The sequence below is a fragment of the Nerophis lumbriciformis genome, linkage group LG27, assembly GCF_033978685.3.
Source record: "Nerophis lumbriciformis linkage group LG27, RoL_Nlum_v2.1, whole genome shotgun sequence".
NCBI lineage: Eukaryota > Metazoa > Chordata > Actinopteri > Syngnathiformes > Syngnathidae > Nerophis > Nerophis lumbriciformis.
The window spans coordinates 21,324,475-21,350,375 of NC_084574.2; the positions used below are offsets into that span (position 1 = coordinate 21,324,475).

Genomic DNA, 25,901 nt, shown 5'->3' on the forward strand with positions numbered 1-25,901 from the left:
CACATTCAAGCTCTACCAGGTTAGAACGGGTGTACATTTTTTTCACAAAAAAAAGTAAAACTCAAGTATTTTATAGATTCACGCCAGAGTGAAATATTTTAAGAACTATGTTTTACTTTTTTAATAAGTTTATTGATTATACTTCACAGTAGAGATGTCGGATAATGGCTTTTTTGCCGATAGCCGATATTCCGATATTGTCCAACTCTTAATTACCGATTCCGATATCGATATATACAATCATGGAATTAACACATTATTATGCCTAATTTTGTTGTGATGCCTCGCTGGATGCATTAAACAATGTAACAAGGTTTTCCAAAATAAATCAACAAAAGTTATGGAAAAAATGCCAACATGGCACTGCCATATTTATTATTGAAGTCACAAAGTGCATTATTTTTTTTTAACATGCCTCAAAACAGCAGCTTGGAATTTGGGAAATGCTCTCCCTGAGAGAGCATGAGGAGGTTGAAGTGGGCTGGTTTGGGGGGTCGGGGGGTGTATATTGTAGCGTCCCGCAAGAGTTAGTGCTGCAAGGGGTTCTGGGTATTTGTTCTGTTGTGATTATGTCGTGTTACGGTGCGGATGTTCTCCCGAAATGTGTTTGTCATTCTTGTTTGGTGTGGGTTCACAGTGTGGCGCATATTTGTATCAGTGTTAAAGTTGTTTATACGGCCACCCTCAGTGTGACCTGTATGGCTGTTGACCAAGTATGCATGCATTCACTTGTGTGTGAAAAGCCGTAGATATTATGTGACAGGGCCGGCACGCAAAGGCAGTGCTTTTAAGGTTAATTGGCACTCTCTACTTCTCCCTATGTCCGTGTACACAGCGGCGTTCTAAAAAGTCATACATTTTACTTTTTGAAAACAGATACCGATAATTTTGAAACCGATACCATTAATTTCCGATATTACATTTTTAAGCATTTATCGGCCGATAATATCGACAGTTTGATATTATCGGACATCTCTACTTCACAGCAAATGAAAACTCCAAATTTAGTATCTAAAGATTTTAACAAATGTCAAACCTACTAGTTCCTGCTCTTATTACACAAATATCTTCAAAAACTTTGAGCCTATAACTGCTTTAATTGTCTGAACTGAACTCTTTAAAACCACTACATTTTTGCACAATTATTTTAATTGACTGAGATGCACCGGATTTATTTAGGGATACAAAGCTTTATAATTTATTTATTTTGTAGATCGAGTTCATTTTAGGTGTTCTCCAGTGCAACTGCTTCCAAGGTGGTGTTTTCCTCACTCCCCAGTGCCATGACATGTTTTGTTATGGTCAATGGTGGTGTGTTTTCTTTCTCTCCTTTGAAACGGTTGTAAAGCACTGTGTTACCTGTGTATGGAGAGTGATATAGTATAATAGAGTATATTGATAGTTTTGATTGATTGTTACCTTCCATTTATAACTGGTCTATATATAGTTATTTTCGTATACTAAGTAAAACACGGCACACTGATAAAGCTTAATTTATTTTTACTATAACAATCTACAAGGTTAATATAGTTTGCTTCTCTTTCTTCCCCTCCATTTATCTGCTTTGTTTTGTAACTCAAGTTGTTATTACATATATGTATTGTTACATGTGAAACAATTGTATTGTTGCTATTTAGTTTGCAGATTATTTTGGAGTCTTTGTGAAATTTTGTCACAGTAGAGTGTTGGTGTGACAATCACTGACACATGCATGCACGCAACGCAGCAAAGCTGACTGTACTGCAACAAACTTTCACAGTAAAGACTCCAATATAGTCCACAAAGTAAAACAACAAAACAATTGCATTATAGTGACAACGCTGAGCACGTTCACACATTTGTCTCAATGTTCATAAGCTTCCATTGTCGCCTGTGCCACCTAAAAACTGTAAACACAAGATAGTAAGTACAGCTGTGGCAAACTGAGCAGATAATGCGGTTGTGTGAGAGGGGCTGTTCACATGCATTTGTTTAAGACACGACAAACGAACGGTATTACACAACAACACCAAAAGCACTTACTTAAGTCTTTTCTATCCGTAACTTTGTCCAAAATTGAAATAGGATTGCTGTAAATAGAAAAAAGTGAACACATCAGAGTAGCCGGTTGAAATTGGTACTGTTTTGGAATATAGGTTTAACTTTTTTTTTTAAAAACTGTTTCAAACCTGTTGGGGCAGACAGGAGACTGGCCTTGTTCTGATTTCTAAAAGGGGAAAAACAATCATTCAAATACTGTCAGATAAAAAAAGCAAATGTGAAAACATTGGTATTCAGGCTATTAAAAAAAAAACAACCTTTTTCTAACTTTTTTTTTTTTTAAACATAAATCAACAGATTCAACACAATTGTGTTGGCACAATAGACTGTAACATAAAGAAAAGCATTGCCGTTATTGGTGATGTCACTTTATGAAATACTATTGCTGTCCTCGCACAGAGCCCTCACATGTAAGCCTTTGGTCTCAAAATTAATTATGTTCAAAGCTGTAAGACGATTTAGATAGGTAATTTATTACAAACCCCAAAACCAGTGAAGTTGGCACGTTGTATAAATTGTAAATAAATACAGAATACAATGATTTGCAAATCCTTTTCAATCTATATTCAATTGAATAGACTGCAAAGACAAGATACTTAAAAGTTAGAACTGGAAAACTGTTATTTTTTGCAAATATTAGCTTATTTGAAATTTGATGTCTGCAACATGTTTCAAAAAAGCTGGCACAAGTGGCAAAAAACACTGAGAAAGTTTAGGAATGCTCACCAAACACAAAGGTTCAGAGAATCTGGAGAAATCCCTGCACGTAACATTGGATCCCTCAGGCGGTACTGCATCAAAAACCGACTTCAGTGTGTAAAGGATATCACCACATGGGCTCAGGAACACTTCAGAAAACCACTGTCAGTAACTACTGTTGGTCGCTACATCTGTAAATGCAAGTTAAAACTCTACTATGCAAAGCGAAAGCCATTTATCAACAACACCCAGAAACACCGCCGGCTTCGCTGGGCCCCGAGCTCATCTCAGATGGACTGATGCAAAGTGGAAAACTGTTTTGTGGTCTGACGAGTCCACATTTCAAACTGTTTTTGAAAACTGTGGATGTCGTGTCCTCCAGAACAAAGAGGAAAAGAACCATCCGGATTGTTATAGGCGGAAAGTTCAAAAGTCAGCATCTGTGATGGTATGGGGATGCATTAGTGCCCAAGGCATGGGTAACTTACTGAGGGAACTCTCCTGGAATCAAAGTACTATCTATCTACAGGTTTTGGAGCAACATATGTTGCCATTCAAGCAATGTTATTTCAAGCAACGCTTATTTCAGCAAGACAATGCCAAGCCATGTGTTACAACTGCGTGGCTTCATCGTAAAAAGAGTGTGGGTACTGTAGTCCAGACCTGTCTCCCATTGAAAATGTGTGGCGCATTATGAACTTTAAATATCTTGTCTTTGCAGTCTATTCAATTGAATATAAGTTGAAAAGGATTAGAAAATCATTGTATTCTGTTTTTATTTACGAATTACACAACGTGCCAACTTCACTAGTTTTGTAGAACCCCAATTCCCTAAAAGTACTTTTCTTTCAATTTGGTGGTACCTTGGCCACTGAAGCAGTGATTAGCTGATCTCCAATTTTGATGTTTGCAGAGTTTGCCAAAGCCTGAGCATCTGCAGCTTTTTCCATGCACACCGATGCCTGCAAAAGGGACATAGATCAGTTCATGTGGAAGAAACAAATTACATGACACCTCAATACTTTGTGTAACAACTATTTCAAATTTATAGTGAAAGAGTTGTTTCTACAGACCAAATTCCACTACTCATGTGACTGCAACACTGACAAGATTATAAATAATATATAGTAAACACACATTTTATAAATACATAAAATAGAAATACAATATAAAGACTGTACTAATTAAAAGTACATACTAGTATGTCCACTGCATATACGGTAATACATTTGCTAAAAAAGCTGTTTACATAAAACATATTTAAATTTAGTAGTACCTTCAAGGTGTCACTTTCTTTTTCAAAGCATGGGATGAGAATCACATTGTTGATCTTGCCATAGGACGCTACTAATTTAGTAACTTCCTGCTCTGTAGTTTGCTTTGGAATCCCAGTCAGGTAAACCAGGCGTTCTGCTATGGAGTCCGATAATGCTGAAGTCGATGTGTTTTTCTTTTTGGCTGGTGGAGGCTTGGTGGACTGAAAAGAACAAAACACTGAGGTTAGTTGTGACACAGAAAAATAAAAGCAGCATAGAACATTGATATATTAGTTCACTATTTACTACTTTGGATGTGCTAGAGTGTGTCAAACTCATTTTAGCTCAAGGGCCGCATGAAGGAAAATCTATTCCCATGCGGGCTGGACGGGTAAAATCATGGCATAATAACTTAAAAATAAAGACAACTTTCTTTGTCTTACTTTGGCCAAAAATAGAACAAGTACATTCTGAAAATGTACATACTACAAATAACCATCTTGGCAAAACACTTGACGTAAGTTGAAAACTGAGGAAAAAATGGGTGCAGTTTCAAAAACACCATGAAGAACACAATGAACTTAGACTTTGTCTCAGTGTTTTTACATACACCTGCTCAGTGGCCTAGCGGTTAGTGTCCGCCCTGAGATCGGTAGGTTGTCAGTTCAAACCCCGGCCAAGTCATACCAAAGACTATAAAAATGGGACCCATTACCTCCCTGCTTGGAACTCAGCATCAAGGGTTGGAATTGTGGGTTAAATCACCAAAAATGATTCCCGGGCGCGGGCACTGCTGCTGTTCACTGCTCCCCTCACCTCCCAGGGGGTGAACAAGGGGATGGATCAAATTCAGAGGAAAAATTTCACCACACCTAGTGTGTGTGTGTGTGTGACAATCATTAGTACTTTAACTTTAACTTAACTTAAGCACTTCCTGTTTAACATTCTAATGTTGGCAGTTTATTAGAAAAGCAACCGATTGTTTCCACAAACCGCCGTATTGGTGAAATCTGCATACTGCCACAACACATTCATTTATCATCATTCAAATATTACAATTATAATTAAACATGGTGTCAGTTATCAAAACGACACCATAGCTTTGTGATGTGGCTTTTGTGAACAGAGCCTGCCGGGACTTAAGACTTTGTTTTAATTCTTCCACCTTTGTTTCGTGTCCATATTCTTGTCTGTGTTTCTTAGACATTTCATCGTGCCTTCTTAGATTATGTTCTTTCATCACAGCCACACTTTCTCCACACAGAAGACACACAGGTTTGCCTTTTACCTCCGTGAACATGTACTCTGCCTCCCACCTGGCTTGAAACCCCCTGTTCGCACCGTCCACCTTCCGTTTAGCCATTATTGGGGAGCGGGGTTGCTGAAAGTTGACATATGCCCTGAATGCTGATGAATAATGAAGCCGAGGCCCACTTGCGGCGCTGCATTGAGTTTGCGGGCTCCCGTTGCATTGTGGGGAATGGAGTATTGGTGCGTGCAAAACAGCAGCAAGCGGCTGTGGCCTGCTGCTGCTATTAATCAAATATCATCCCGGGGGACATAGATAATTCATTCGCTGGCCAGATGACTTTGACACCTAGGTGCTAGACTGTCCATGGATTATTTGAATCAGATGGCCACCACGGTACTGTGCTCTCTCGTAGTTGTGTTTTTTTTGTTTTTTTGCATTGAAAGGTGAGAGCTCTGTTTACGAAGTCAAATACGTTCTGCTTTAAACATATCTGGCCAATAAATGTATTTCCTGATATATTTGGCTGACAGATCTGAATCATATTGAGTTCAGGTCAAACTTTTTTTAAAATATATTAGAAAATCTGCTTCTGAATAGCAAAAACATTAAAAAAAAAACATTGGTCGACTTAAGTTAAATATAAAATATGTAGGATTGTTTTTATGACAGTGTTTTGTAGGACATTTATGGAAAAGGTTTTGTTCGTATACCTATACCATACCACCTTGTTAGAAAATAGCAGGTTTATAAAAACTAAAAACATGAAAAATACTCACATGCTCATCAGCCATGGTATGTGCAGTTTTGTTTCCAGGCCTTGTTGCCTTCTTGTCTGTATTAGCGGGGAAGTGAGATCGTCCATGACCAGCCTTGGAGTTAGAAGACTTCAAGCTGGTGTCAGATTGATTGTTTAGATCATTGTAAGGGCGCTTTAAGCCACTTTGACTTGATCCACCTCCTATAACAGCGTGAAAAAAAGGAATTTAGCTTATCCAAATATGTATTCATTTACTTCAAAATGATCAAATTAAAACTATGAAACTAACATACTGAACAGGTGCTAAACTGTTGCAAGTACTGATTGGTCATTCACTCCAAAGATTTAATATCCTGCACATTAAAATCATTGTGAATTAAATAGATGTAGAATGCACCCACACGCACACATTTTTTGTGTTTCTTGTGAGTAGTGGTCTACCTGCAAAGTAATGGTAACGGTCATTATGAGAATAAGACCAGCCAGGTTTGTGGGAAGGAGGCTCCAATCCGCTCGTGCTGTGGGCAGGGCTTAAAACAAGAAGAGATTGATAAAACATTATTTAAAAAAAGGCAATACTAAATTTGCAATCCTCTTCATTTTCTCCATACATAACAGTTATCTGAAAGCACATTTGAAAAGGAATAGGTTTTAGAATTTGGACCTGGCACAACAAATCACCAACCAGCCAGAGCAAATACATTGCGATGAGGATCGGATTTGTTGAAAATCTGCTTTAAAAAAAACACCCCATTTTGTTAGCTGCATTTATGCAAGCACCAGCAGATATGTTTAAAAATGTATAAGCAAAGTGGGAATCTTGGGGTGTGCTCAGCACTCGACCAAATTCACAATTAGAAATTAAATACAAAGACAGAAAATAATTGCACCATAGTAAGGCAGGAATCCGTATCCTCAGCCGAGTATTATGAATGTGCAGGCTATGTGCAGACATTTATTCATGAAAATATGGAGCGGTAAACCGGAGTAAGTAAATGGGTCGGAGATCGAATAGGCAGAGGGAGCTCAGGCCAGCGGTGGCTAGGGGAGTGTGGCGAAATCGCACTCAAGTCCATCACTGTGCAAATGCCCTAATGTGAGTACGCCATTAAATCTATTGACTCGGGATTGTTATTTTTAGGGATCTTGTAATCAGAGATTTATGCTACTGATTCCGATCATCCATGAGTGAGATCGGCTGATACAAATACTGATCACATGTACGAACCTTACATTTTTCAAATTAGCTATGATGAGTGCTATTGACAATTTAACAATATCAGCACAAAATGTAAACTAGTTTCATATTATCTTATTACATACACTTGTTTGAGCAAAACAAAGTCAATAGTACACAAAAACTAAACAAATTAAAAAACTACCAAGTATTATACACTGAAATCCTTTTTGCCCCAAAAGTCCTCTTGTGTCCAAGAAATTCCCTGAATTTGTAAACTTTACAAAAACAAAAAAAAATATTTTGAAAAAAAAAACTATATTATTGATCATATTATATTATCCTTGGTGTGGACATCACCAATGTACCGGTATGTGTCATGCACTTCTGGCTGCGACAATGCTGACACATCAACAGTTAACAGCTGTTCTACAAACCCTGTTTCCATATGAGTTGGGAAATTGTGTTAGATGTAAATATAAACGGAATACAATGATTTGCGAATCATTTTCAACCCATATTCAGTTGAATATGCTACAAGGACAACATATTTGATGTTCAAACTGATAAACTTTTTTTTTTTTTGCAAATAATCATTAACTTTAGAATTTGATGCCAGCAACACGTGACAAAGAAGTAATAAAAATACTGATAAAGTTGAGGAATGTTCATCAAACACTTATTTGGAACATCCCACAAGTGTGCAGGCTAATTGGGAACAGGGTGCCATGATTGGGTATAAAAACAGCTTCCCAAAAAATGCTCAGTCTTTCACAAGAAAGGATGGGGCGAGGTACACCCCTTTGTCCACAACTGCGTGAGCAAATAGTCGAACAGTTTAAAAACAACGTTTCTCAAAGTGCAATTGCAAGAAATTTAGGGATTTCAACATCTACGGTAATATCATCAAAAGGTTCAGAGAATCTGGAGAAATCACTCCACGTAAGCGACATGGCCGGAAACCAACATTGAATGACCGTGACCTTCGATCCCTTCAGACGGCACTGTATCAAAAACAGACATCAATCTCTAAAGGATATCACCACATGGGCTCAGGAACACTTCAGAAAACCACTGTCACTAAATACAGTTTGTCGCTACATCTGTAAGTGCAAGTTAAAGCTCTATTATGCAAAGTGAAAGCCATTTATCAACAATATCCAGGAACGCTGCCGGCTTCTCTGGGCCCGAGATCATCTAAGATGGACTCATGCAAAGTGGAAAAGTGTTCTGACGAGTCCACATTTCAAATTGTTTTTGGAAATATTCGACATCGTGTCATCCGGTCCAAAGGGGAAGCGAACCATCCAGACTGTTATCGACGCAAAGTTCAAAAGCCAGCATCTGTGATAGTCATTAGTGCCCAAGGCATGGGTAACTTACACATCTGTGAAGAAACCATTAATGCTGAAAGGTACATACAGGTTTTGGAACAACATATGCTGCCATCTAAGCGCCGTCTTTTTCATGGACGCCCCAGCTTACAAGACAATGCCAAGCCACATCCAGCGCGTGTTACAACAGCGTGGCTTCGTAAAAAAAGAGTGCGGGTACGGTACTTTCCTGGGCCACCTGCAGTCCAGACCTGTCTCCCATCGAAAATGTGTGGCGCATTATGAAGCGTAAAATACGACAGTGGAGAACGACTGATGCTCTACATAAAACAAGAATGGGAAAGAATTACACTTTCAAAGCTTCAACAATTAGTTTCCTCAGTTCCCAATCGTTTATTGAGTGTTGTTAAAAGAAAAGGTGATGTAACACAGTGGTGAACATGCCATTTCCCAACTACTTTGGCACGTGTTGCAGCCATGAAATTCTAAGTTAATTATTATTTGCAAAAAAAAAAAAAAGTTTATGAGTTTGAACATCAAATATGTTGTCTTTGTAGTGCATTCAATTGAATATGGGTTGAAAAGGATTTGCAAATCATTGTATTCGGTTTATATTTACATCTAACACAATTTCCCAACTCATATGGAAACGGGGTTTGTAGTATCCTCTCTCTAACTCTTATTAATCTACTTCTTAATTTTCTGTTAGTAGCTGTTTACGGTACTTTATGCTGTAACACGGATCCATCTGCACTTCTTAAACTTTACTATGCACAATTTTTGTGTTGTTTCAAGATAGCTTAGCTGCCAGCTTGCTTAGGTGTAGCATGCCTGCTCCTGCTTGGTCTTGGTGTGTAACATGCTTAGCAGCATCCTAATACTTGATAATGATTCTTTATAGTGACACTTAGGATACTAAGAAATTCAGTTTATTTGCTGTAATGCAAGTAAACTTTAATATTAACTGGGGTGTCACCACACCAGGGACATGCTGGGGGGGTAGGCAAGTGAAGCAGAGCCTCACAAACCATAAAATAAATATTTGTCCATTAAACTGTATCATAAATGCATTTTCTGTGTGATTAAAATCGCTTTTTAACATATACTTAAGTAAAAATGACAAAACTTGCACAGAAACCGATCATTGGGCTGAGCGTGTGTTATGTGGAAGAGAGAGAGGACGTGGCTTACTGCTTATCTGCTTGCACAATGTCACTAAAATGTTGGCAAATACATTTTTACACCATGAATTTCTAGTTTATACACCGTAGAATCTAGAACCTGTTTAATGTTTTTAATGTGAGTGTGACACTGTTATTTTTAATAATTGGACTCTAAAATAAAGAAAACCTGGAGACTAAGGTAGTGCCAAAGCACTGCATATAGGATTAGTAAGCATTACTCTGACTTGCCACAATGGTACGTGTAGGGACGGACGCTTGGGCTAGCAAACGCATGTCTCTACAATGGAAGCCAGCATTTTTTTTCTAAACAACAATTAATAACAAACATGACATTTGTAATGGTGTCAGCCAGAGATATGCATTTGTGATCACCATTGAAAAGCATAACTCGTCAATGACAATCTTGTACTCTTTCCTGAAAATCTGCCGATATTGATTGGCGTTCTAAACTTCCCTAGTTGTTTTTTCCCCAGAGCGTATGGTAAAGCAGCATTGAGCTATAAAAGGTACATAAATACAAAAAAACCCAGCAAAAAAACCCCCCAAAATCAAATAATTATTTTGATTTTGTCGCACAAACATCGAAACATTTAATTTGCAAGATTTTTAGTACACAACATCAAAAATCTTTATAGTTTAAATTTTTTGTAAAAAACAACAACTCGGTAGCAGACAATACATTACTAAGGATGGCATGGGAAAAAAAAATTCAGATGTTGGCACCTGGTTGCCCTTGAATGGACTTTCATGCACCCACAAACAAGCCTGACCTGGACGCATAGTATAATTAAGACTACATTTGATTCAAGAACTTTCCTGTTAAAACTGTTCCTTTAAGAGTCCTTAATGGTCGCAGTGTCATGTTCTACGCGCCTCACATTTTAGGTTGATAATGTTTGAATTTTTCTGTGACATGGTGTCTCGGAACAATTCTTGAAATCACAACAAATTGGTATTTTAACATGTGTGGAGGCACACAATCAATGCTTTTATTGTGGGGAAGATTCCAACTAACCTTTTCCGATCTGGTTTCCATTCAGGATACCTAAAACAATAAAAAAAAATTGACATTTAACAACAAGGCATCCAATAAATTATGGTCAAGTGTCATCATGGTTCCATTTAAAACAAATACCTAATTCGGATTTAAATCAAATGGTGTACTTTCAGCAATAAAATCCTAAATCATAGTATTGCAAAATTAAAGTACAGTTATGGCTTTTGAAAAACCTAACATCCTACTTGTTGCGCAGGTCCCTGCAGGCGGCTGTGTGGTTAACAGTATTAATGTGGTCAAACCAGTCCTACAGAAAACAACAAAACAGCAAAGGTCAACAATCATAGAAGACGCTGGCACAAAATCATCTCTTCAAATACAGTAGCTTCTGAATTTGGCATTGATCAGAATCACATTCAACCTGTTTATGGGTTGTGTATGAAGTAGCAGTCTTGTATTCTTCATGACATTGGTGAGGTGAACAAATATCCTTGCACATCCATCCATTCTTGTTCTACTGCGTGTCCCTTTCGGGGTTGCAGGGGGTGCTGGAGCCTATCCCAGCTGTGCTTGGGTGGAAGGCAGGGTACACCCTAGACAAGTCACCAACTCATTGCAGAGTCAACACAGACAACATTCACACTCGCATTCACACACTATACAGTTGCACTAAAATTACACAACACCCCCATTGTAAAGAGTACTTTCAATACATAGACAAGAAAATAGCGGCCGTTTGTAATATTAAGTAAGATGAGCTATTTATATGTTCTTTTGTTTTGTTGATTTCTTGAATTTTTTTTAAGATTTGCTAATAAATATAAAGGACTGTGAAATCATTTTGAGTACAACCGTACTAGATTCTACATGTTTGGGATTGTTCTATGGTTTGGTGTTATCAGTTTAGCTATTTTTCTATAGCCATACATCTTAAAGCCAACCATGTAATAAACATTAGAAAAAAAAAAATTAAGAGTCTGCTGAAAAAAAATAATACAATTTTCTTGCATGACAACACAAAACATCCCTAATAACATTCACTATTGTCTTTTCTTGTAAGTGACTACACTGAATAACTCATGTTAAGGCCAAAAGCTAAACAGAGCTGCAGTGTTGCGGGAAGCACACAGATTGTCTCACATCATTACATATCTTCTCTGCCACGGAGGACATCAAACTATGAGGTATTCAATTTTATTTACAATTATCGGTCAATCCTGGGGCTTCAGACCTTGGCCAGAAGTGCAAAGGAGCGCCGTCTACAGCTTCAAGGCTGAGGTATGTATCGACTTCAGGGATTATATTATTTTACTCTGGCATATAAATATGATTTGGGCTGAAAATGGGGGCTGATATGTTCCAAACCCATCTTTTGTACCAGTCCTTTGCATCTGACTGCAGTGGGGTAAATACATTTCTGCCAATTTTGTACCCATTTGCACCCATTACAAAGGCAACAGTCCACATTTTTTGGTAGGTTTATCTGTTATTCTATCAGAAAGAGAGAAAGATATCAACCAAATCATTGTTTCTTCTTTTTCTTCAAATTATTTAGTTTTACCTCCAGCAACGATTTGAATGTCACTTCAGTCGGTATTCTTCACTACTATTACTCAGGTGGCTAAATAACTACTCAACAACAGTTGTGGTTGCTCACTCACAGGAAAACACTGCCTTTAACGTTTTGGCAGATAATTGCAAGTCCTGCTCTCAGGACTAGGAGGCATTGGAGGGAACAGTGTACCGACTAATCAGGAACATAATCCAGGTTTTACTCAGTGAAAAACAAAAAGATCGACATGTCCCATTAAAAAAACTTAGTTATTGAGAAATTCCTGGTTAACCTAATGATTTCACAAAAAACATGTGTTTCTTTACAAAGGGTACAGTTAAGAAAAAGATCTTACACTTGATTTCAACATTGTTGGGCCACGAGCGCCCCCGAGATGGCCACCAAAAATACCTGTTTCTCAGCTGTGGTCTTTATGGGCCGCAGAAGTACTTAGTTGTAATACACTATTCCACCACTTATGGCAGTAATGATAATATCAAACCAACAGATAAAGTCCGTACCTAAAGCCATAGAGAAGTTTCTTACGCGCAAGAATTAAAATATATATTAGGGTTAGGGTTATTTTAATTTGCTCTTTAAATGTATTGACAGCTTAGTTAAGAAACATATCCATTATTTAATTTATTTTAGCACAACATGTTTGTATGTGAATTTATCTTTTGTCAGTGATTTGAGTCCCTTCATATACAGTATATTCGGTTAGTACTTACTTTTCTAATCAGCCTGACCTAGACATTTAAATGTTAAATAATCTTTGCGATTAATGCATGGTTTCAGATCATTTGACAGGGTTGTAAACTGTAAGTAGGTTAGATATAATTATTGAATACGATTCAAAACAAGAATATGCTTACTAATTCAGTGTTAATACTTCAGGGGCCCGAGCCCCTCTGTAGTGGAAACAATGGGCCCCGAGGACAAAAAGGTTAAGAACCTCTGAAGTAAAAAAATCTGTTTTTCTTTTTAATTCCCCCTTCTCTGTAATTCTTTTTTCTATGGACTATGCAACTGTTTTTGAGAGATTGTCACTTACATTAAGGTCAGCTTTCTTGGGTCTATGATTGTTCACTAAAAATGTCCGCTCCCCAACACCTATTATTTGCACGTTCTCCTCATGACGAACTTCACCCATGGTGCTGCTCCCTCTGCATCCTGTACCCAGCATGGCATGTCCCTTACGTTGCACGACATAAAAAGAGCACTGGCATGGGGCTGCACCTGAGAAAGGATACTGGACCAGATGGTGTGTCTCCTTTACTGTTAAAAATATTAGCAGATAAACTTGCAGAAGCATTTATATTGGACTCTACAGTAGATAAAGTGCCAGCCCTGTTGAAAACATATTTTCTGGTGACGCTCCTCAAAATTGTCCCACACATTAAATGCCATGAGGACTCTGGGACAACTGGAATGCAGGAGGCCAGAGTACAGAGAGAAGCCTGTTTAGTGTTTTTGGGATTGTAGTGGAGGTCCATGAACATGGATGTGCTGTACAAAAAGGGCCAGAGTAATTGTATTCCTGTGCAGATTCACAGGATCAAAAATGTTCACTCATTTAAATATAAAACAATGTATAACTTATTGTTATGTATAATATCAAATTATTTTTCTAGACTTTTTGTTAAAATTCTGACTCTACAGCAAAATTTCAGGACAATTTGTGTCTGTATAAGGAAGTAAACCTACAAAATCAGCAGGGGAACATGTAATTTGCAGTACAGTATAAGACACTTCTTCCATCATGCAACAGTGCGAACACATTCTGCAGAGCAGTTGGGTGGAGAGTGGAGACAGCAATAAAAAGGTGAAATGCAGGTCTGTAGACCTGTACTCATAAGCTGACAAAATGGTGAAGTGGAGCTGCTTCAGACGACCACCCAATTCTGCAACTTTTTTGGTTGACTCAAATGATTAGAAATTATGTTTAAAACTGCCAAGCTTAGTATAGCGGCTATGAGACTGTGTGAGTGTGCACTTAACTAAGCTTTTGAATTTTGATTATTATAGTATTGTAGTGAATAAATAATGTCACTGGGTAATTGTTTCATTGTTCATCTGGGGTTGCATTTACAATACCTACTGTAGTTTAAGACCCCATAGAGACCAAGTATTTTATTCATAGGCAAAAACTTAGTAAGGTATGTTTTTTTTACAACTGTGCATACAAGGTGGTGGTAAATTCATTAGTAGCAGCTCGTGTTACTTTTGGAATTGCCTTGACCTGAAAGAGTTGCTCGAAACACCTCACCAGAGAGGCGTCTCGGAGGCATTCGTAGTCGATGCCCGAGCCATCTCAGCTGGCTCCTCTCAACGTGAAGGAGCAGCGGCTCTACTCTGAGTCTCTCCTGGATGACCGAGCTCCTCACCCTATCTCTAAGGGTGATCCCAGACATCCTGGGGAGAAAACAGATTTCTGCCGCTCGTACTCGTGACCTTGTCCTTTCGGTTATTACCCAAAGCTTGTGACCATAGGTGAGGGTAGGAACATAGACTGACCGGTAAATCGAGAGCTTCGCCTTCTGGCTCAGCTCCTTCTTCACCACAAAAGACTGGTACAGTGACTGCATCACTGCCGACGCTGCACCAATCAGTCTGTCTATATCGTGTTCCATTCTTCCCTCACTTGTGATCAAGTCCCAAAGATACTTGAACCCCTCCACTTGAGGCAGAACTTCACTCTCAACCCTGGGGGTGCAGTCCACCCTTTTCCGACTGAGAACCATGGCCTCAGATTTGGAGGTGCTGATCCTCACTCTAGCAGCTTCACACTCGGCTGCAAACCGCCCCAGTAAAAGCTGAAGGTCCCAGTTTAACAAAGCCAGCAGACAGCAAAGCCACATCATCTGCAAAAAGCAGAGATGCGATCCACTGGCCATCAAACAGCGTCATTCAAGTTTTTTTGTTTTTTTTAAACCTGACCAAACTCCGTCATTCACGTTTTTGTTTTTTTAAACCTAACCCTTTAATGGAAACGCTGACCGCGAAGCTGTGGTTGGTCAAAATTTTCATAATTTAGCATGTTATCCCTCCTTTAAAGTGCCACATTTTTTAAACGTATGTCTTCTCTAACGATTTTGGAGCACAATGTACATTTAATGAAACTGATGTTTCAAATTATTTAGTTCTACCTCCAGCAACGATTTGAATGTCACTTCAGTCGGTATTCTTCACTACTATTACTCAGGTGGCTAAATAACTACTCAACAACAGTTGTGGTTGCTCACTCACAGGAAAACACTGTCCCTAACATTCTCAGGACTAGGAGGCATTGGAGGGAACAGTGTACTGACTAATCAGGAACATAATCCAGGTTTTACTCAGTGAAAAACAAAAAGAATGACATGTCCCATTAAAAAAAACTTAGTTATTGAGAAATTCCTAGTTAACCTAATGATTTCACAAAAAGCATGTGTTTCTTTACAAAGGGTACAGTTAAGAAAAAGATCTTGCACTTGATTTCAACAAAAATATTTTTTGACAAAATTAGTGTGCATTAATAGGGGCATAATTACACTCACCTTTTCATGATCACACTCAGTGTGGCACAGGGTGCAGGAATGAGGAAACACTTTAGGACACGTGCCAGAGAAATCACTTATCAAGGCAGAAGTAGGCAACTTCTTGCTGGTATCCTGTGAAGCTGTGCCAGATGAAGAGGAACTAGAGTGCCTTGAGGGCAGCTCTTTCTTCGGTTCAGTTGAGAACCTTGGTTTTGATCCATTGTGCCTGTAGTCTTTGTCTGCAATACGAGATCTAGATGGTGGACCATCAATACTGCGTGACCGACTTCTCTTGTGATGGTCGCTACTTGTCCTACGGTAGTCCCGGTCTCCATGCCTGCTCGATTCCACGTGTACCAAACGTACTTGGCGTTTTTCAGCCTTTTCTACTTTTGAAGTGGATGCAGAGGATGATGATGGGTACATCTGAACTTTTCTTGTGCTTGAAAGTTTCTCTCTTTTAAAAGTCTTTGTAGTAGTGCTGTCCTTTGCCCGGCTGGCATGACCATAGTCAATGACTTGACCTGCTGTTTTTGTAACGGTCAGAAGACTGGGTACTTCAGGGGAGGATAAACCTTTGAGCTGGGAAGAGGTTGTTGAAAAGAGCAGCTTGTCATGAATGTTGGGTGCCATGGTATTTTGGTTGTCCGATTTGTTGATTTGTATGTCACGAAGTATAAACGGCAATGTATCTGGGGTAAGCTGATCATCTGGGTAATGACTCAACACTTCAAGGTCCTCATTTGATAGTCCAAAGCTTGCCAAGATACTTCCTGCATTTTCAGGTGTATACAAACTCTGGCCTTGCGCACCAACACGACATAGTCGCTGGACTTGAGAAGAGGACATGTTGCCTGATGTCCAACTTGGAATGGTTGTTCCTGTTTGGTTACTCAGAGACTGCTGGTGAGGGCCCTGATGATGAGAGTGATGACTTCCACCAGATGTAGGGCTTGCAAACAGTTTATTTGGAGGCTGAAAGCTTGACCAGTCTGCCCTTTGCTGATTCGCTTGATTATCAGAGCTGAGTGCTATTGGGCTTGAACTGTAGCCTCCATGTTGACTGACTATAGACACTTGGCGTTTTCCCTGATGTTGACTTTGCTGATTTGTGTGGTCAGATAGGCGGTGGTCTGTATCCCTGGCTCCTCGAATAGCCAGAGCTGACTCTAGCTCATCAGGAAGTTGAGTACGGTGAGGAAATGGGAAGCCATGCATGTTAGAGGCAGGGGAATTATGTTGTAGATGTGTTTGCTGATTCTGACCAAGCCTTGACACACTGGGGAAAGACTGTTCGTCTTGTGACTGAGACCGGTGGTGATACATAGCAGCAGACAGATCCAGTTGTAGTGTGATAGTTTTGCAGTTTGAAAGTCTTTTTCTATGGAGAATATTTGTGCGGATCAGGTGCTAGGGTAACTCAGCAGTCCAGTCGTGGCTCTGATCATGTTGCTTCAACTGTTTTGCCACAAGGAAAGAGAGGTACCTAAAACCAATTTCAATCTTGTCAAAGTGTTGAAAGTATCATCGGCTGAAGATCCAAATGCAAAAAGGGTCTCTTCTGGTGCTGTTGGGTCACAGATAATGTTGAAATGGACTCCAAATGAAGGCGGCACGCAAGATGCAAATTACTCTGTATGCACAGCGTGACTGTGAGGTGAAAAACAGAAATACACTATTATAGATGAGCAGGCATTAGTTCTTTTCATAGTTTTCGTTTGCTACAAGTTGTCATAGTCCCCATTGTACTTCTTCTTTGAAGCATGTCTCAAGCCATAAATGTACTCAGAATGAAAACTATGTGTCTAGAATGTTTGAGGGCAGAAATGTTGATTATTTAAAAATGTTGATTTGGTTAAAACCCAAATGGCCAGTATGAATAACCTTTAAAGATGCCAACTGTGCGTATTCCAAGGGTTCATTCGAATAAAACTTAAACTGCACTTTTTACGGAATTTTGCCTATGGTTCACAATACCAGGCTATGTAAGACAAGAACAAACATTTTTCTTTTTTTATGCATTCTAATTTGTTATATAGAGCAAGTAGGAGGTGGTTAACAATGCAGCTAATGGGAGTACTCCATTTTGTCCATAAAGCCCAAAAACGATATTCCATTTAAATCTAGGTTTTAATCTGCATATAAATGTAATAGCAAATTGAAGGGGAAAGTTTAACAAACAAAATGAACCAGTATCCAAAGTATATACCGTAATTTCCGAGCTATAGCGCGCACCTTAATATAAGCCACACTTACCCAATTTTTGGATGATTATTTTGTACGTGTATATTGGCCACACCAGTCTATAAGCCGCAGGTGTACACATCAAAACATGAAATATTTACACAGGCGCGAGCGTTCATTACCAAATTTAACAAAAAAAACAGTGCCTGTAACACAGTATACACGAGTCTACTGGAGAGGTCATTGAGCGCGGTCTTCGTCCTTCTTGTCATTCTGCAAGATGAAACTGCTGAAGTCGTCATCTTTAACGCGCTGCCGCCCTGCCTTTCGGGGCCTGTTATAGTGGTGGTGGATTTCCGTTCCGTGCGGCAGCGGTTTCCGTTTTCAATGGCTGGGTTGATAGTCTTCAGCTTTGGGGCTGCGCCATGTGCATTTTGTCGTTTCTTCTCCAGGACAAGGGTGAGTTCATAAAACGCTAAATAACTTACTAAATTATTTTGTGAATGCGTTTGATTTAATGTGATCAATTCCATGGATCTACCGTGACGTTTTCCCCAATTTTATTGGTCTGATGTGACAACGCTAAATCCATTGGCGGCATGTGAAGCTTGTGAACACAGGAAAATGCATAAATTGGCCGCAAATGGTATAAAGCGCAGGGTTCAAAGCATGGGGAAAAAAGTAGCGGCTTATAGTCCGGACATTACGGTAAATAATTATAACCAGCAATAAAACCTCATTAAGGGGAATCCCCAGTAAACTCTCATACAAATACACACACACACGTTGACACATTGCCACGCAGTGCAGTGACTAGAACGTACCTCTATAAAAAGTACAAAACCCAAAACCAGTGAAGTTGGTACGTTGTGTAATTCGTAAACAAAAACAGAATACAATGATTTGCAAAGACAAGATATTTAATGTTCGAACTGAGAAACTTAATTTTTTTTAAACTTATAATTTAGTGGCAGCAACACAGAGCAAACAAGTTGGCACAGGGGCATGTTTACCACTGTGTTACATGGCCTTTCCTTTTAACAACACTCAGTAAAAATTGGGAACTGAGGAGACCAATTTTTGAAGCTTTCCAGGTGGAATTCTTTCCCATTCTTGCTTGACGTACATCTTAAGTTGTTCAACAGTCCGGGGTCGCCTTGTCGTATTTTAGGCTTCATATTGCGCAACACATTTTCAATGGGAGACAGGTCTGGACTACAGGCAGGCCTGTCTAGTACCCGCACTATTTTACTATGAAGCCACGCTGTTGTAACACGTGAAGAATGTGGCTTGGCATTGTCTTGCTGAAATAAATGGTAACGTTGCTTGGATGGCAACATATATTGCTCCAAAACCTGTATGTACCTTTCCGCATTAATTGTGCCTTCACAAATGTGTAAATTACCCATGCCTTGGGCACTAATACACCCCCATACCATCACAGATGCTGGCTTTAAAACTTTGGGCCCATAACAATCCAGATGGTTCTTTTCCTCTTTGTTCCGGAGGACACGACGTACACAGTTTCCAAAAACACTTTGCATCAGTCCATCTTAGATGAGCGAAGCTGGCGGCGTTTCTGGGTGTTGTTGATAAATGGCGTTCGCTTTGCATAGTAGAGTTTTAACTTGCACTTACAGATGTAGCGACAAACTGTAGTTACCGACAGTGGTTTTCTGAAGTGTTCCTGAGCCCATGTGATGATATCCTTTACACCCTGATGTCGCTTTTTGATGCAGGACCGCCTGAGGGATCGAAGGTCACGGGCATTCAATGTTGGTTTGCCGCTTCTCCAGATTTTCTGAACCTTTTGATGATATTACGGACCGTAGATGGTGAAATCCCTAAATTCCTTCAATAGCTTGTTGAGAAATGTTGTTCTTAAACTGTTCAACAATTTGCTCAGGCATTTGTTCACAAAGTGGTGACCCTGGCCGCATCCTTGTTTGTGAATGGCTGAGCATTTCATGGAAGCTGCTTTTATACCCAATCATGGCACCCACCTGTTCCCAATTAGTCTGTTCACCTGTGGGATGTTCCAAATAAGTGTTTGATGAGTATTGCTCAACTTTCTCAGTCTTTTTTGCCACTTGTGCCAGCTTTTTTGAAACATGTTGCAGGCATCAAATTCCAAATGAGCTAATATTTGCAAAAAATAACAATGTGTACCAGTTCGAACATTAAATATATTGCCTTTGCAGTCTATTATAATGAATATAGGTTGAAAATGATTTGCAAATCATTGTATTCTGTTTTTATTTACGATTTACACAACGTGCCAACTTCCCTGGTTTTGGGTTTTGTAATACAAACAGTTATAAAATGCAGATCTAGTGCGGACACACACGGAGGGTGAAGGAGAGGACTATGGCGCTAAGCAAACTTGGGAAGTAGTGAAACTAAAAATTCCAAGAATAAGTGTTTTTAACACTTTAACATAAGTCTAACTGGAACTGTGTTAAAGCAGAAAGTAATCAGCTAAGAAAACTAAATTAGAAAGTAGATTAATTAATCAGGGGAGGGAATAAAATCCACACAGTGCCACAACACATCTGTCAGCCATAGACATGAATGGGCAGATAGTAGGAAACAATATACAATAACAATAAATATAATACATATGTATAACTAATTGATTTATAGTCAAATGGTAGTCCCTAATCGTAATTAAATCGTGAGATGCCCTAAGATTCCCACCTCTAACCGATATGATGAGATATCATAGCCCCTATGCCAATATTGTCCATAAAGACGACATGGGTAACATTAACTTTTTGTAAGTAGTGCAAGTCTTTAGAGCAGGGGTGTCAAACGTATGGCTGGAGGGCCGGATCAGGCCCGCGAACAGGTTTTATCCGGCCCCTGGGATGAGTTCGCTAAGTATAAAAATTAACCAGAAATTTTTGAATGAAAGAAACTGCTCTTCTAAATGTGTCCACTGGATGTCACAATAGCAATTCTTTGTGTCTTTGTAGATGATGCTACATATGTACAAAATAAACCACATGTTAGTACATCAGTCGAGGAAAATTATTCAAAGTACATAAATAACATACTGTAATTGGATTTTGATATACTTTTGTATTCTATCTTTATTTGTCATTAATGTTCATCAGTGGTGTTCATTTTCAGTCTATCAAGATAAGTCTTGATAGATTGAAAATGAACACCACTGATGAACATTAATGACAAATAAAGATAGAATACAATTAACCGCAACATGTAAGTGTAAAATAAACCAACGACATTATGATTTGTACATTTTCAGAATGTGCTTGTTCTGTTTTTAAACAAAGAAAACAATCTGAAGTTGTCTTTATTTTTAAGTTATCGTGCCGTGATTTTACCAGTCCGGCCCACTTGGGAGTAGATTTTTCTCCATGTGGCCCCCCATCTAAAATAAGTTTGACACCCCTGCTTTAGAGCGATAACTCAGCAAAGTTATGTAAATAAAACCTTCCAAATACAAAGGAAGAGTCAACTTTATGATAATTCAGCAATTCCATGTTGCTGGGCGGCGACAACCTACGTTTGGAGAAAAAGCTGAACGCTCATTAAAATATTCTCTAGTCAACCAACCTGCCAGTATTTACCAAAGGATCAGGGAATAATAATAGTACAGTTTGGCCTACGTGTGTGAAATATAATGTTGAAATCAAGTCGACTATTCACGACCATGCACCATCTTACTCGACGCTCACGGGTGAAAGCAAGACGATAGTACACACAACGGCCACTTAAAACGATTTAAAAAATTGTAACTGCAAAACATAATTGTGTATTAAACAGATGTGGGCCCCACTCAATCTTATTGATTCGTCACACGAAAGCCATTTTAAACCGAAAGCTAGCTAGCTAGCCAATGGCCGCGGTCATGGCGCTATTGTACATTTACACTACTAGTATATAATCAACACTTTAGGTGTTTTATACATGATTTATATTATATTTAATTACCTTTTGTACACTGAGTCACACCGCCGAGTGCTCCTGCTTCTTCTTCTTGGCGTCCTCTTCTTCGTTTGTTTAACAGCCGTTGGTGAGCAACTGTGGCCGCGCATTACCGCCACCTTATGGACTGGAAATAGAGATGCTAATGTATTCTAAAAATTTTATATTTAACCGAATGTTCTCTTAAAAATGTTTTGTGAAATTTAAAATATTGTAATAATCCCAGGAATGTAGGCTCATACGACTTCTTGGTTTGTCTTGTCTTTATTGTACAAGATGCAATTTAACCACACAACAACTCCAATATGTGTCTCCCCCTTTTCCCGGCAATACGTCCTATCATTAGCGTCACTTCCCTATCTCTTCCCGGAAGTCCCGCCCCTCAGCCAAGGTCATTGGCCAACACCCCGTAGCCAGCCGCTACAATATTGTCAACTGCTATACTATTATTCTCTGTTTGCAATTTCTTCTTAATTTGCTCTCCTTCCTATTTAGCTGTAAAATCAATTAACACATACTTGATTTGTTAGATCAACCATAAAATCCTGTGTAATATTTTCCAATCAATTACAGTAAATTACTAAGAAATGTAAACCGCAATCTATCTTCCAGAAAGCAAACTTAAACAGTACATTACCGCCATCTTGTGGTCAGTGATGGTTAAGTCAATGACGTTATAGTTCGATTTTGTTTTTAAATATATTATAGAATAGTGACATTCAAAATATATTTTTTAAATAAGATGCAGTTGTGGCGTCACCAGCCTTTAAGTTTTAATGGTTTGTACTATTACTTGAAACTTGAAACTGATAATATTGTACTGTATTTGCTACTTACACTTGTCTGTACTGCATATTGACTTATCAGAGAACTGCTATGACCTCAGATTGTAACGTTTGTTCATTGTTTTTACTCCAACACCTCCTGCATGTCTTAATATAAGTGTCTGCGGTGAACCACAGGGGTCAATACTGTAGGGCCAAATTCATTGGTGGTTGGTTGGTAATAAACTTTGTTTTTCTATGTATGCTTTTATATTTGTATTTCCTGTTTTTAATGTCTTGTCGAGTAGCTACCAACGAGGAAGGTGGATGTAATCTGCAGTTAATTCAATCATTTATAAACTCATAAGAGGTTCTCTTTTTGGGATGAGGTGGTGTTTTGGATTTAGAGCATACTTGCCAACCCTCCCGGATTTTCCGGGAGACTCCCGAAATTCAGCGCCTCTCCCGAAAACCTCCTGGGACAAATTTTCTCCCGAAAATCTCCCGAAATGCAGGCGGACTCAGGTCCATGAGGACCTGAGTCCGCTAACCCACAATATAAACAGCATACCTGCCCAATCACGTTACAACTGTAGAATGATGGAGGGCGAGTTCTTGGTTTCTTATGTGGGTTTATTGTTAGGCAGTTTCATTAACGTCCTCCCAGCGCGGCAACAACACACAACAACAGCAGTCACGTTTTTGTATACTGTAAAGCAGTTCGTCTGCCGTAAACAGCAATGTTGTTACACTCTTAAACAGGACAATACTGCTATCTAGTGCATTTGATGAAAGCACTTTTGTGCGTGCCACACATCAATGCATCATCAGAGAGGGTGTTCAGCATGATTCGAAAAATAGTGACAGAGAATAGAACAAGGATGGACAATTCAACCCTTAACTCAACAATGAGTAGATGAGTGTTATGTGTGTGTATATGTGTAAATAAATGAACACTGAAATTCAAGTATTTACTATACATATATATATATATATATATATATACAGGTAAAAGCCAGTAAATTAGAATATTTTGAAAAACTTGATTTATTTCAGTAATTGCATTCAAAAGGTGTAACTTGTACATTATATTTATTCATTGCACACAGACTGATGCATTCAAATGTTTATTTCATTTAATTTTGATGATTTGAAGTGGCAACAAATGAAAATCCAAAATTCCGTGTGTCACAAAATTAGAATATTACTTAAGGCTAATACAAAAAAGGGATTTTTAGAAATGTTGGCCAACTGAAAAGTATGAAAATGAAAAATATGAGCATGTACAATACTCAATACTTGGTTGGAGCTCCTTTTGCCTCAATTACTGCGTTAATGCGGCGTGGCATGGAGTCGATGAGTTTCTGGCACTGCTCAGGTGTTATGAGAGCCCAGGTTGCTCTGATAGTGGCCTTCAACTCTTCTGCGTTTTTGGGTCTGGCATTCTGCATCTTCCTTTTCACAATACCCCACAGATTTTCTATGGGGCTAAGGTCAGGGGAGTTGGCGGGCCAATTTAGAACAGAAATACCATGGTCCGTAAACCAGGCACGGGTAGATTTTGCGCTGTGTGCAGGCGCCAAGTCCTGTTGGAACTTGAAATCTCCATCTCCATAGAGCAGGTCAGCAGCAGGAAGCATGAAGTGCTCTAAAACTTGCTGGTAGACGGCTGCGTTGACCCTGGATCTCAGGAAACAGAGTGGACCGACACCAGCAGATGACATGGCACCCCAAACCATCACTGATGGTGGAAACTTTACACTACACTTCAGGCAACGTGGATCCTGTGCCTCTCCTGTCTTCCTCCAGACTCTGGGACCTCGATTTCCAAAGGAAATACAAAATTTGCTTTCGTCAGAAAACATGACTTTGGACCACTCAGCAGCAGTCCAGCTCTTTTTTTCCTTAGCCCAGGTGAGACGCTTTGCGCGCTGTTTCTTGGTCAACAGTGGCTTGACACGAGGTATGCGGCAGTTGAAACCCATGTCTTTCAAGCGTCTTTTGGTGGTGGATCTTGAAGCACTGACTCCAGCAGCTGTCCACTCCTTCTGAATCTCCCCCACATTTTTGAATTGTTTTTTTTTCACAATCTTGACCAGGGCGCGGTGATCCCTATCGCTTGTACACTTTTTCTGACCACAGTTTTTCCTTCCCTTTGCCTCTCCATTAATGTGTTTGGACACAGAGCTCTGAGAACAGCCAGCCTCTTCAGCAATAACCTTTTGTGTCTTTCCCTCCTTGTGCAATGTGTCGATGGTTGCCTTTTGGACAGCTGTCAAATCTGAAGTCTTCCCCATGTTTGTGTAGGCTTCAGAACTGGACTGAGAGACCATTTAAAGCCCTTTGCAGGTGTTTTGAGTTAATCAGCTGATTAGTTTGTGGCACCAGGTGTCTTCAAAATTTAACCCTTACACAATATTCTAATTTTGTGACACACGGAATTTTGGATTTTCATTTGTTGCCACTTCAAATCATCAAAATTAAATGAAATAAACATTTGAATGCATCAGTCTGTGTGCAATGAATAAATATAATGTACAAGTTACACCTTTTGAATGCAATTACTGAAATAAATCAAGTTTTTCAAAATATTCTAATTTACTGGCTTTTACCTGTGTATATATATACGTATAGCTAGAATTCACTGAACGTCAAGTATTTCTTATATATATATATATATATATATATATATATATATATATATATATATATATATACACAGTGTTGGGTTAGTTACTGAAAACCAGTAACTAGTTACAGTTACTAGTTACTTTATTTCAAAAGTAACTCAGTTACTAACTCAGTTACTTACACCAAAAAGTAATGCGTTACTGTGAAAAGTAACTATTTAGTTACTTCTTTTTTCTTCTTTTTTTTTTAAAGCTCCCATTAATGCCCTTTTTGCCTTCATTTCAGTACTGTTATTGCACTGGAGAATAATACAACCTGTTGATCAACTTGACATACATTTTTATTTTCCTTTTAACATAATTAATGAAAAACAGTGCAACATAAAAAGGCATTCCTCCTTTCTTTAAACTTGGACCAATGACCATGAATAAAAAACAAGTTAAAGTGCAACATAAGAAGGCACATCATCTTCCTTGAAACATAAAGCCTGACATCTGGAGTGATGCTGCTGTCTTCCACACTTGGAGCCATGGATTGTAGAATCCTTGTTTTCAGTGGCAGGATCATTGACACAGATGGTGAAGTTTCAGTGCTCAGTAGAG

General features: G+C 38.9%; 1 protein-coding gene across 2 annotated transcripts in view; it reads right to left on the reverse strand.

Moving 5' to 3' along the window:
• Window positions 1-22,015, reverse strand: part of LOC133624640 (uncharacterized) — a 59,569-nt gene extending 37,554 nt beyond the window's left edge. Inside the window, exons 1-10 of one of the 2 annotated variants that reach the window (XM_061988383.1) lie at window positions 21,911-22,015; window positions 15,788-17,419; window positions 10,942-11,003; window positions 10,715-10,744; window positions 6,446-6,534; window positions 6,024-6,205; window positions 4,016-4,216; window positions 3,603-3,701; window positions 2,169-2,206; window positions 2,023-2,069 (exon numbers count right to left, since the gene is read on the reverse strand). In XM_061988383.1, coding sequence (XP_061844367.1) covers window positions 2,023-2,069; window positions 2,169-2,206; window positions 3,603-3,701; window positions 4,016-4,216; window positions 6,024-6,205; window positions 6,446-6,534; window positions 10,715-10,744; window positions 10,942-11,003; window positions 15,788-17,095 — 2,056 coding nt within the window. In that variant the 5' untranslated portion in view covers window positions 17,096-17,419; window positions 21,911-22,015. Of the gene's footprint in view, window positions 1-2,022; window positions 2,070-2,168; window positions 2,207-3,602; window positions 3,702-4,015; window positions 4,217-6,023; window positions 6,206-6,445; window positions 6,535-10,714; window positions 10,745-10,941; window positions 11,004-15,787; window positions 17,429-21,910 lie in introns of those variants that run through there. The other variant, XM_061988384.2, reaches the window with a different exon arrangement.
• Between the last annotated feature and the right edge of the window lie 3,886 nt (window positions 22,016-25,901).